Source organism: Montipora capricornis, chromosome 13, assembly GCF_036669925.1.
Source record: "Montipora capricornis isolate CH-2021 chromosome 13, ASM3666992v2, whole genome shotgun sequence".
Classification (NCBI taxonomy): domain Eukaryota; kingdom Metazoa; phylum Cnidaria; class Anthozoa; order Scleractinia; family Acroporidae; genus Montipora; species Montipora capricornis.
The window spans coordinates 22869880-22882379 of record NC_090895.1 but is presented as its reverse complement, the minus strand read 5'-3'; the positions used below and the strand labels follow the sequence as shown (position 1 = coordinate 22882379).

The following is a 12500-nucleotide window of genomic DNA, read 5'->3' as shown; positions in this document are numbered from 1 at the left end:
TTATTTATCAGCTAAGGGTCGGTCAAGTATTTTCAAGAACTTGGTCACAGTTATTGGCTATACGGACCATAGGGAGCGCAAGCTGGGTATACGATTTATAGACTTTGTGTGGGAAAATTAACTTTGAGCTTATAAATGCTTAAATTAGCCTGCGTAGCAAGCGTTCCTGTTGGACAGAAGAGCTTCGAAACGATTTTCGCAAACTGGCCGCGCGAAAGTTGGGGCAAGAGACTGAGGGAACGCTTGCAAAAAGACCCCCTATTTTTGAAAAACGCCCGTGACATTTTAGTAATGACTGACTTGACACACGCTGATTAACGTCTTATTAATAAGTTAGCCAATAACAGATAACCATGTTAACACAAGTTGACTTGCGTCAAAACAAACCGAGGCACCGAGGAATCGAATCAATGCAGAATTTGCCAGTGTGATTTTATCGTTATATTTGTAACGGCAGCTTCTCAGCCGGGTACAACTAGTTCTCTTTCTTCACAGGCTCCCCAAGCTGAAAATACGTGGTGTATGCGACAGCTTGTATATATAGAGTATTGTACAGGAAAATCACCGATCGTAAAAAAATTGTGAAAATAACTATCTCATTTGAAATAAAGTTTTCCTACCTCAAATGTGTGACGAACTTGTCTCTTGTGCCGAGTTTAGAGCCATTCTGACGACGTTTAGTGAAGTTATCCGGAAACCGTTACTAAAAGAATCGGAAGACCGACCACTCCATTCATCGCTGGCCAGACCTCACTCCACAAATCGTTTTCTCCTCAACAGGAAAAGTCCCGAATCGCAATAAAAACAACAGTTCCATAAAGCCCAATAAATTTCACTCCAAATATGTGTGTTTCGGGGGCCGAAAGACTCGTGAAGAACGAAAACTTTGCCTTAAAATTCACCTCTTCGGCTTTCCTCAGAGGCTTGTGACCGGGCAGTCAACAACGGCCGCTCGCAAGCTGGTTTCACCCTCAACTCTGATTGGAGGGTCGTGTTGCCAGCGCGCGGTCAAATTCAAATGGACCAATCAGAGTTGAGGGTGAAACCAGCTTGCGAGCGGTCGGTGTTGACTGCCCGGTCACAAGCCTCTGTGAGGAAAGCCGAAGAGGTGAATTTTAAGGCAAAGTTTTCGTTCTTCACGAGTCTTTCGGCCGCCAAAACACATGGCGCCGAATGGCTATTGTTTGTGGGACGTATACTTGTTTTCTGGCATAAAGGCGCTGTTACACTGTGAAATGTTTCGTGCAACTTGTCTCGCAATGTTTTGGCGACATTGTGGCGGGACAAGTTTCACCAAACATTTCACAGTGTAACATACCCTGTGAGACAAGTTGCGCGAGAAGTAGAACTTAATTTTACTTTCGGCAACGGCTCTTGCAACTTGTCTCGCAACGATTTTAGTCGTTGCAGGGTATGTTACACTGTGAAATGTTTCGTGCAACTTGTTCCGCCACAATGTCGCCAAAACATTGCGAGACAAGTTGCACGAAACATTTCGCATGTAATTCAGTCTTATGACTGCGAATAATATGATTGTTGCATTGCATCAAATCATCTTGACTCAATCAATTGCCTTGTGCACAATATGCTTATTGATAGAACGTAAACTTAACTGCGAGTGTGGTGAATGAAAAGAATCCACATCGAGGAATGAGGAATCAATAAATAATTTTATTTCCTATAAGCTTTTCAGTCACGTTCAGAATTGGCCACCATAACCATAACATAATACTAGGGACCTTTAGATCGGAGGACCAGTACGACTACGAGTACAAGATTTTTGTACTGAGCATGCGCATAAGGTTTTGAGGCCGACATTTTTCAAAGTGCGCATGCTCAGAACGAAAAACTCGTACTCGTAGTCGCACTCGTCCTCCGATCTAAAGGTCCCTAACTAGAACGACTACAAGTACAAAATTTCCGTACTGAGCATGCGCATAAGGTTGCATAAAAGTGCGAGTGCTCAGAAAGGAAAACTCGTACTCTTAAGTCGAACTCTTCCTCCGATGTAAAGGTCCCCAACATAAAACTTTTACCCATACTTTGGCTCCGTCGCCCACACTACCTAACCCTTGGTTTTTACTAGTATAACTTAATTTATGCCTTTCTGATCATTTTGTTATTGTATTATACTGTAATTAGCATTGCTTTAATGACAGATGATACCTTTGCTTTAACAATATCGTGCACTGTTAGAGCTACATATTACGCAAGGACAACTTGAATCTCCTGGAAGACAACACACACCTCAGTTCACATTATGGAATAAATCGCTGTGTTACTTCACTACCACACATAAGCAATGCGTGTCAACTTTTTTTAAAGAGGACAGGGATTTCTTTTTTCTGACAAATGATTAATCAATAGGCCGGTAACCTCAGAAAAGGATCTGTTTCGTCGTACGGACGTGTGAGGACCTTTGAGCCAAAGGGCCTCTGCTGGTATGACTTCTGGGTGACCTCTTAAATGTCTTAATGCCCCCCCCCCCCCCCCCCCCCTCCCCCTTCCAACTTGAAAAAAATTGCATGGAACGCTGCACGCACCACAGGCAACCCAGTGTACCCTCACGGAGAGTCTAGTTAGTAATAATGGGATTTTAGGGATCAATGCGTAATGTGATAATGCGATAGAAGTGTCAAATTTGCGTCCCGTTGCTAGGGCAACGGAAGCGATCGCATTACGAATAATTAACCTCTGTTTGCCAAAGACCACCCAAATAACCGATTTTTCGACGCAAAATTCATCCCAGAGGATAAAACTATTCACTGGACATGTAGTAAAAGTAAATATGTTTGAGCGAAAGCGAAAACAAGTGAATATTTTGAGGGAAAACACAATTATGTGATATCAAAGGAACATGTGGTGAAGACACGCAATTGTATCGCTACGAAAATCTTACCTTTTCAGCGATTTTAACGCTTGAAATCCTATCCAATCCGCCAGGTCGAGTCTTTGAATTCACTATTATCGCTGCCCTACGAATCTTCAGTGTTCTACATAACAGCACAGTTGGTAAAAGACGGCTCGACAGGCGACAGACTGTTGTCGAAGTCCATTACTCGTCGCTTTTAAGATGCCACTGCCTGTCTTGTTCAGTATCCAATTGATTTGCCGTTATTGAGCTTCATAAGAGTACATTTTGTTCAAAGATCCACTAAAACGCCATTCGCGTTACATGACTTTCGACGCCATTGCCGGTTAAGTTAATCGTTCTACTGTGTCCACCGGAGAAATCTACGCATTTCCCACTACCCTCTCGATCCTAAGAAAATACGAGCAGAAAGCTCTATGCACAGAGACACAACTTAGCAGGGGAGTGACAGGCAAGACTTTTACTCGGCACGGAAAAAAAAATAAAACGGAAAATCTACCCATTTTACGACTGGGATTGCCATACGGCAACCAGTAATAAAATGGCTGGAAATTCATCGCGCAAAACACAGTGGTTCACGAATCACGTTTAATTCAAATCTTCATGCACGGGTCACGTTTCATTAGAAAATTCGTTCACGTAGACATGAAAAGTTCTTACCTTATCATATGACCCGTACAGCCCCGCGCGCGCTTTTATTGCAAAACTATTGAGAAAATCCCCGTATGATGGCCGTACGCGTTGGCGCGAGCAGGGCCGGAAAAAGCCGTCCGGCCCTGTTAGGATCGCGTACGGCCCTCATACGGGGATTATCTCAATAGTTTTGCAATGAAAGCGCGCGCGAGATGCGAACTAAAACAACTTTGTTGCAATTGCTATATAAATCCCGTCTTTTCGGTCAAAATGAGCGACGTCAGTGAACATTCCGAATTTTGTTACCCGCAAAAAAAAAAAAAAAAAGGAAACGCGCGGTGGTCACATGATAAAATGCCAAGAGAAAATGAGGGGACAGAGAGGGAGGCTCCCGGTCCAGCCCTTGGGATATGTCATGTCTACGAAAGTTATTTTTAGACGAGCGGAAGTCCTTGTTCTAGCGGAAGTCTGTATTCCGAGAGGTCCGCATGCAGGCCAACCTCGGTCTGATGTTTGAAAGAAAATAAATATTCATTAGCCTTCCACGTGCGCCGCCATTTTCTCTCTTCACTAAGAACCTGAGAGCGAGACAAGACTGCATGCGGACGTCTCGGAAGACAGACTTCCGCTAGAACAAAGACTTCCGCTCGTCTAAAAATAACTTTCGTGGACATGACATATCCCGACCAACGCCCTGAGCCTCCGTCTCTGTCCCCTCATTTTCTCTTGAAAATGCTTATTGACTGAGTTAGGTCGGGCCGGACGGAAAAATATTTGGCCCTCGGTCATGGCGCACGGTCATAACGCACGCCGTACTCCATGACCTCGGGCCAAATATTTCCCCGTCCGGCCCTCCCACTCAGTCAATAAGTACTTAATCTTTAATCACGAATCAGAATTTAAAAAAAATTCTAAATCACGATTCACGAGAAAATAAATCGCCTCATCACGCTTTACGTAAAAAGTATAGGGCACCCTCATCACTGGTTGTTGTTCGAACATTTTGTCTCTTTCCCCATTCATGACCTTGAGCCGTGGAACAGTCATAACTAACGCAATATCCAAAAACGCCCCTTGAAATTGAAATAACTCCCTCCCCCCTCCCGGAAATCTCAACTGCTTTTTCAGTGCCACATTCAAAGAAAGTTCTGAATCCATCCATTAATGAGATGCTTTGTCCCTTAACACCTACAATTTGCTTGTTCACAAACAGCGGTACTGCTGCAGATCATTTTTCTCAGTCTAGGTTCCAGACCCCTATTGTTTACGATATATATATATATATATATATATATATAGTTTTTAAAAATTGTAACGGTTACTTTTGAAAATGTGTGTTTACTAGCAAATGAAACGTCAAGTTTTATAAAAATGCGTTGGAATACAATGTTTATCACCGCTGTTTGTGTTATTTTCTTAATCAAGCTACGATGGCCTAAGAACAAGAGTTTATACGATATTGCTTGTTCACCTTTATAATGGAATTATAATGGTAGCTTCGGCAGCGGATGACGTAAGTCATTTTTTACTAATCATGTGACACTTCTCACATTATATCGACGGAAGAAAGAGAGGAAGCAGATGTTCTTCGAGGAACTTCTTCCTGCCGATACTTTTTTGAGCCAGTTGTGAACATTTTTTTCATAAGGTAACCGTCGATTTCAAGTTTTAATTTCTCAAGCTACATGCTACATGCTTTACATCGTGCTCTTTTGGTTTAAATTACACGGCAGAAGCAGAACTTCTCTTTATTTTTGGTTTTGTTAGGGTGCACAATTTTTAGTTGGGTATTTTCATTGCGGCTTCAGGTTTTAAGATCGAAATAATTTCAATAACTGACTGCATGATTTTAGATTCAGCCTTTGGTGAGGTCATAGCATGGCTATGAAGTTCACTCCAAAAGCACTGCGAGTGTTTGGAACACCAATTTAACGTGCCCATCAATGATCTCTGTGTTGTAATAGAGCTTCCAAATTAAATGAAGCAGTAATAGTGTAACTAAGTCATTTAACTTGGATCAATGGGTTTTCCTTATGAATGTAGGTTGTGTCGCCCCAAGTTAGGTCGTCCCAACCTAAGTTATGTCGCCCCAGCATAGAAGTTGTTTCCTCAGGGGTTCCCATCAGTGATCTGTTGTTATGGTTCTTTTTGATGAATTTTGTTTTTTCTTTATATAATAAACATAGACTCGCTTACGTGCTTTACTGCCGAGGAGTCTTGGATACTGTTTAATTGAAAAATTTTTACCAGATTTGTGTTCGTGCTGGTCTTAAATCAAAGGTATTGCTGGGAACAGAGAAAACTTACAAGTTTCAAGTTTTAACTTCTCAAAATACATGCTTTTCTAAAGTGTGTTGTACTTCGTAAGTCATTCGAGTTAATCGATCCATGAATAGATTACAAACTTTTACTTCATAAGCGAAGTTACATGTTATAAGTTGCTCGAGTGAATCGATTGATAAATCTTACAAACTTTCATGTTGTAAGCTGAGTTAAACTTGTATGTTATAAGTCGTTCGAGTTAGTCGCTAGAAGAATCTTAAAAACTTTTACTTCATAAGCAAATTTTCATGTAATAAATCGTTCAAGGTCAATCGATCTTCTACATATCTTGATCGATAAATCTTACAAACTTTGACTTCGTAAGCAGAGTTATGATTATAATTATAGTGTACCGGTATTTAAAAGTTGTGGCGACACATCCTGACACCTTCCTTATCAATGGCTAGGTTATTTACTTTGTACTTCAGGTATGGCTGAGATGGTGAGGTAATATATCCTTATAAAACTCAAGGAATGGCAACAGCTGCCTCGACAGGGTAAGTTATCCATTAACCCCTGAACTACCATTAGTTACCAGGACACAGGTTTTCCTTGCAATATCATTACAATATCATGCAGATGAATGATGAGAATAGACAAAAATATCAAATAGGGGATTTTTAGTTGATCCATTACCAAATTCTCTGAACTAACACCATACGAATTGTATGGCAAACAGTAAGGGAGAATTACTAGATAAATTAGATTTAGGGTTTGAAAGGGTTAGCCTTTGTCAGTGCGTAATCATGCACCTGGCACAAAATTATCACTGGTCATATAATTTCTTTCCAGAGAGGTGTCAGAAACGTTTGTAGATGTACCGGTACAGATGTGGAGTTGAAATTGTCATCGTGATAAAAAAAAGTTGAGAGCATGATTTTAAAAATTAAGCAGTACTAGCTTTAGAGGTGGCAGAATATTTTGAAATGTGGAGGGGCTTATCTCTCACCCATTTTTGCCAATACCCCAACTCAATTTTTTCTGGCACAGTCTAGAATCTTTAAGCTTAGCATTTGATTGGGTTCCCACATGTAAAATTAAATCATGTCTTATTTCCTAGACATGTTGTCCAGTTTGAAAGAGAATTGCTGAAGTTTATGAGCTTCTTGAACACAGGCCAAAACTGTTCGAAAAAGTTTCACAACATATTATTTCACCAAGTGCGACGATGATAAAGGAAAGATCAAGGGATTGAATATTTTATCAATTGTTATGCTGCCCTACTGATATTTTCCAGCACTTACAACCAGGAAATTTACACATTAGTGCTTGTCAACATGTGAACGTATGTCTGTTAATAGGTGTTCTTTAAGGCTAGTGGAAAAATAGCCAATGACCTGAATTAAAAGGAAGCATATACATTGTACATTGGCTGCTTGCAACCTGATCTGAATGCACTGATTTGACATTACAATGATTGTTTAACTTTGCAAATGTTACACTTGTGCACACGTCTACTTTAAATATTTAGAAGTAATGTAATTTCAAACATTGTCATTTGATTTATATATTATTGCAGGCCTTCTGATAGGGTGTGATGCAAAAATGCAAATTATACAAAATTTGTAGGGGCAGATTATGCGATTAGAAAGGCCCATTATGCGATAAATAATATTAATTATGCGATTTTTTTTAGCAATTTTAAGCTTGTTTTTCAAGGTTTTAGGATAAGAAAAGCTCATTTTTACTGCCCTAAAGGCAGGCCTTCTGATATTCAGGCCTTCTGATATTACGCGATGGTGCGATTTCGCACAATCAACCTCAAATCGCATCCGATCGCACAATTCATGAAAAATCGCATAATTCACAAAAGGATGCACAAAATTCATAAAATGAAGCATAAATCAACACGTTTCTTAGAAATTCCTGCATAAATACGCCATTTTTAAGATGATTTATCTTGGAAAAAGGCTAAAAGTTTTTGGCAAAATGTAGTTTCTTTCGTTGAAAACTGATAAAAACTTACTCATGGATAAGTTTGTTGTGAAAACCCCCGCTTTTTCTTCGACGAAGAAGGAAGTACCCACCTACCGCCCAATCTGCCAGCTCACACGATAGAGCAAGAAAGTACCTCACAGCCGGGTACGGTGCACGTGGACGATGGACTGATGTTTTTCTCGTCGTGCAATATTAGGGCCGTTTATACGAGAGAAAATAAGCCGCGGCTTACTCTGGCCACGGTGTACAAAATACGCAAAAGGAACTATTTATACGAATATATATTCCCAGGTCAATATAAGCTGCAGCTTGAAAAAGATGTGAACGTAGATTTTGTACCATTTATACGGGTTGTACATTCGAGTCTTATGTAAGCCGCGGCCAGAGAAAGCCGCGGCTTCTTTTCTCTCGCATAAATGGGGGTATGGCCCTATTGTGATCGACCATCTTTGGAAGTTCATGGTTGACAAGCACCTTGATCATTCATTTGGCATGTTAGCTGTGTCCTTTCAAATTTTAACGTGGTGCACCGGTAGTGCAGAAAACCTCATTTTTTAAATTTATCCCAACTAATGTCGATCGAGATACATAATTACTGTTCCTTTGTGTTCAAAATGTCTTTAGGGCAGCAAAAAAGTGTTTTTCTTAACAAGCTTAAAATTGCTGAGAAAAAAATCACATAATTTACATCAGTTATCGCATAATTGGCCTTTCTAATCGCACAATCTGCCCTGAAAAAATCGCATAATTTGCATTTTTTAATCGCATCCTATCAGAAGGCCTGGATATTACTCGATGGTGCGATTTCGCACAATCGACCTCCAATCCCATCCGATCGCACTATGCACGAAAAATTGCATAATGTACTAAAGAACACACAAAATTCATGAAATAAAACGTAAATCAACAAGTTTCTTACTGTAGGTGTTCCTGCATAAATACGCCATTTTTAAGATGATTTACCTTGGAAAATGGCTAAAAAGCCTTTGTTACCTTCAATTTCGTAAATATTCGAAGTTCAAGGCGTTATTTTGCACGTAGGGGCCCTAATACAAGTTTCATGTTGGTTTTCAAATTGTCTTGCAAATTAGTCATGTGTTATGCTGGGGGGCAAACATTGGAAAAAAGGCAAATTGCGTAAAACCGGCTCGTCGAAATATTGAAATAACATTGCTAAAAGTACATTTTAAAATTTAGAATTAAGTATCTTTCATAACAATTTTATATCTTTGATTGCCTTTGACATTTTGACTTTCAACTTCGTTATCTGCTCATTTTTCACTTAAAAAGGACATCGAAATAACTTGTGTAATCATTCTATTTTACTACTTAGGTGGTAAACATTCAATGAACGTGAAACAAATCATCTGTGTGGCTAAGATGTTCGTTATAACCTCTTGAACTTTTGTTGTTTGCCCCCTCAGAAGTGTGTAGCTAATTTGCATGATAATAGTAAATCCAACATGGCGGCCATCGTGAATAAGGTCTATTGGTGTAACACAAACACGCCCTTTGTTCAGATTAGCAAATCTGTTCAGAAATATAATACTGCACACAAAGTGGAAGAAGCTTAAGTCGTAGCATACAGGAATATTGATAATTATTGATCATTCATTTGGCATATTAGCTGTGTCCTTTCAACTTTTAACGTGGTGCACCAATAGTGCAGAAGACTACTGTCCCAAGTAATGTCGATCAAGATTCATAATTACTGATCTTTAGGGCAGTAAAAACGTTTTTTTTTTTTATCCTGAACCCTTGAAAAATTAACAAGCTTAAAATTGCTCAGAAAAAAAATCGCATAAGTTACAATATTTATCGCATAATTGGCCTTTCTAATCGCATAATCTACTCTGCAAATTTCGCACAATTTGCCTTTTTGCATCACACCCTATCAGAAGGCCTGTTTTGAACACAATAGAACAGTAATTATGAATCTTGATCGACATAAGTTGGGATAAGTAAAGAAAAAGAGGTCTTCTACACTATTGGTGCACGTACCACGTTAAAAGTTGAAAAGACATAGCTAACATGCCAAATGAATGATCAACGATCGTTACTATTCCTGTATGCTACAACTAGCTGCTTACACTTTGTTTTTGTGTGCAGTATTACATTTCTGAACAGATTTTCTAATCGGAACAAAGGGCATGTTTGTGTTACACTAATAGGCGACTCTTTAAGAATGAGACTCGTACCAGGCCCTCGACATGCAAAATAACGCCTTGAACTTCAAATGTTTACGAAATTGAAGGTAACAAAGGCTTTTTTTTCCAAGGTAAATCATCTTTAAAATGGCGCACAGTATTTATGCAGGAACTCCTAAGAAACTTGTTGATTTGTGTTAAATTTTGTGTGTTCTTTTGTGAATTATGTGATTTTCGTGAATTGTTCGATGGGATACGATTTGAGGTCAATTGCACCATCGTGTAATATCAGAAGGCCTGTTATTGTTAATGTAATTTTATTGTAATAAACTGATTATGGCATGAGCCATGGTGAAACATGTGTTATGAAAGTATTATAGTGAGTTTGAAATTTATTTTGGTGTTCTCTTTAATTCTTATGAACAGAAATAATTTTTTTTATGTACATGTAACCTTGTTATAAAGAAATGGCAATGTGTTTCTGTCAGTTACTCGTCAGCTTTGTTCAAAGCTCTGTATTAAGTTTACTTGTGTAATCATCAGGTCAAGCCACCTTGGTGTGACTGACAATCAAAAACGATGGCTTGTGGCTGGTATTGCACTCAACAAGATCCTCATACCACAGATACGTCCGTCTGTACAACAAGGAATCAACACTGAATACAACAAGCTTAAGACCAGCCACAATATCCATGGACAGAGTTCATCTGGTCGTCTTCAGAGGTGGCCTGCAAGAAAGTTGTTGAAATATGAGAACATCAATGGAAATGATGTTCATCCCAGGCTTCCCAATGGACGATTCAATTACTCTTTGTTTGATTGTCGAGTGACATGTGATGTAGACTTTGCCAGGCTGTATGTTGAGAACTACATGGCAAAATTTACTGCCTTTGATGACCACTGTGATGCATCTGCTGTATTGTCTTTGCTTGGTTGGGTTCCTGCATTCTCTTCTGCAATACAAATTGCTGCAGGTGATGTCAGAAAGGCACGGAATGATTGGGCACACTGTGTCTTCAGTAAATGGGATCCAGCCAAGTTTCAGCAAAGTTTTATTGAGATGGATCATCTAGTAAGGAGTATGACTCTGCCACTTTCAGATGTAAGGAATCTTCTTGGAGAATTGAGCGATTGGGAAACAAAAGGTAATTAAAGCAAATACACTGTAACTCTCATTAATGGTAATGAATTTATATAGTAATGGTAATGAATTTATGTAGCGCATTTTCTATAGGCATATTCAAATGCACTTTACAAGCAAGTGATCTATGTGTGAGATCGGACATCAGGATATATAGGTGCCGCTGGAAGCCGCTATCAGTCCATTAGCGATCTCACCCATTACATGAATGAATGAAATGAGGCCTGACCACAACACCGGGAGCTCCATGCCCTGCTCTTTACGAATGGTGTGTGGGTTCTTTTACGTCCCACTGGGTTGTGAACATTGAAGGGTTGTGAGATGGGGCCTACGGTTTTTAGTCCTTATCCGAGAAGACTTGAAAGTCTTAACCATTAATTTTGCGGATGTAACTACAAAGGCAGCACTTTCTCCTCAGTTATTTTAAGACCCTGAGTGTTGGTCCGGCGGGAGTCAAACTCATGACCTCCTGCATGGCAGCCCAATGTTCAACCAACTGAGCCACCGGTACACAGTATAAGGTGTTGTATAAGGTGGGCAGTATGTGCTTAAAACATATGGAAGATTGTGTGATTGAATCAATTTGTAAACTGACACTAATGGGCTTTCATCAGTTGGGGGTAATAATACAGAAAGAAACTTATAAAACTTATTGATCAGTTATGTTGACTGGATCAAGGGAAGGAATGGTTAATAAGTCAGGAAGAAGGAATGTCCTACATTGTGGCCCATTTTCCATTTATATTATGCTACAGTACATTTGAGCCTTACAGGGAAAGAAGACATATAATTTTTACCTTCTTTCCTTGATAATTCGGTATTGTGTCCTGATTTGGGAAAAAGGGTATTCACCAGAGTAGTATGAGATGATTTCAGCTCATCTTCATTTCTGTTGTCTCATGGTCCCAACCTCTAGTGTGGAAATTGGTATGTAGGGGAATACACCTGTAGAATATTAATTTTCATTATTATACATTGGTGTCACCAGCTCGATTTTTTGATTTGGCTATAATCTCGCAGCTAATTCTTGCTTGCTCTGTTTCTCTTACGTCATACCTACAGAAAATAGATTTATATATAAATTATGTAGAATTGATGTCATACCTACATGTACAGACAATAGTTTTATATGCATGCAGAAGTGATGTCACCTAACACACTAACCAGCAGTTTGATCAGTTTTGTCATGGCGGAGCTCACCTCAGGAGTATGCCTAATAAAATGATTACTGGATTCGGTTTTTGCATGATAGCGATAATTATCAAGGCCTCAGTTTGTTAATGTCTTAATCGCCTCATCCTTCTGATCCTTCGGCTTCGGCATAACAAAAACTTTGGTCCTGATAATTATCGCTATCATGCTCAGCCTCATCCAAATTATAACAATTATCGTTATACCAAGCCAATTAATTAATTAAGATTCAAACAATTTTTGTTTATGTTGTATA

The 12500-nt window shown here is 39.3% G+C and overlaps 1 protein-coding gene across 2 annotated transcripts in view; it reads left to right on the top strand.

The window, feature by feature from the left end:
* Window positions 1-5053: 5053 nt before the first annotated feature.
* LOC138030089 (NLR family CARD domain-containing protein 3-like) overlaps window positions 5054-12500 on the top strand; it is a 16624-nt gene continuing 9177 nt past the window's right edge. The window contains exons 1-3 of one of the 2 annotated variants that reach the window (XM_068877947.1): window positions 5054-5153; window positions 6256-6324; window positions 10456-11057. In XM_068877947.1, the coding sequence (XP_068734048.1) occupies window positions 6302-6324; window positions 10456-11057 (625 nt within the window). In that variant the 5' untranslated portion in view covers window positions 5054-5153; window positions 6256-6301. The other variant, XM_068877948.1, reaches the window with a different exon arrangement.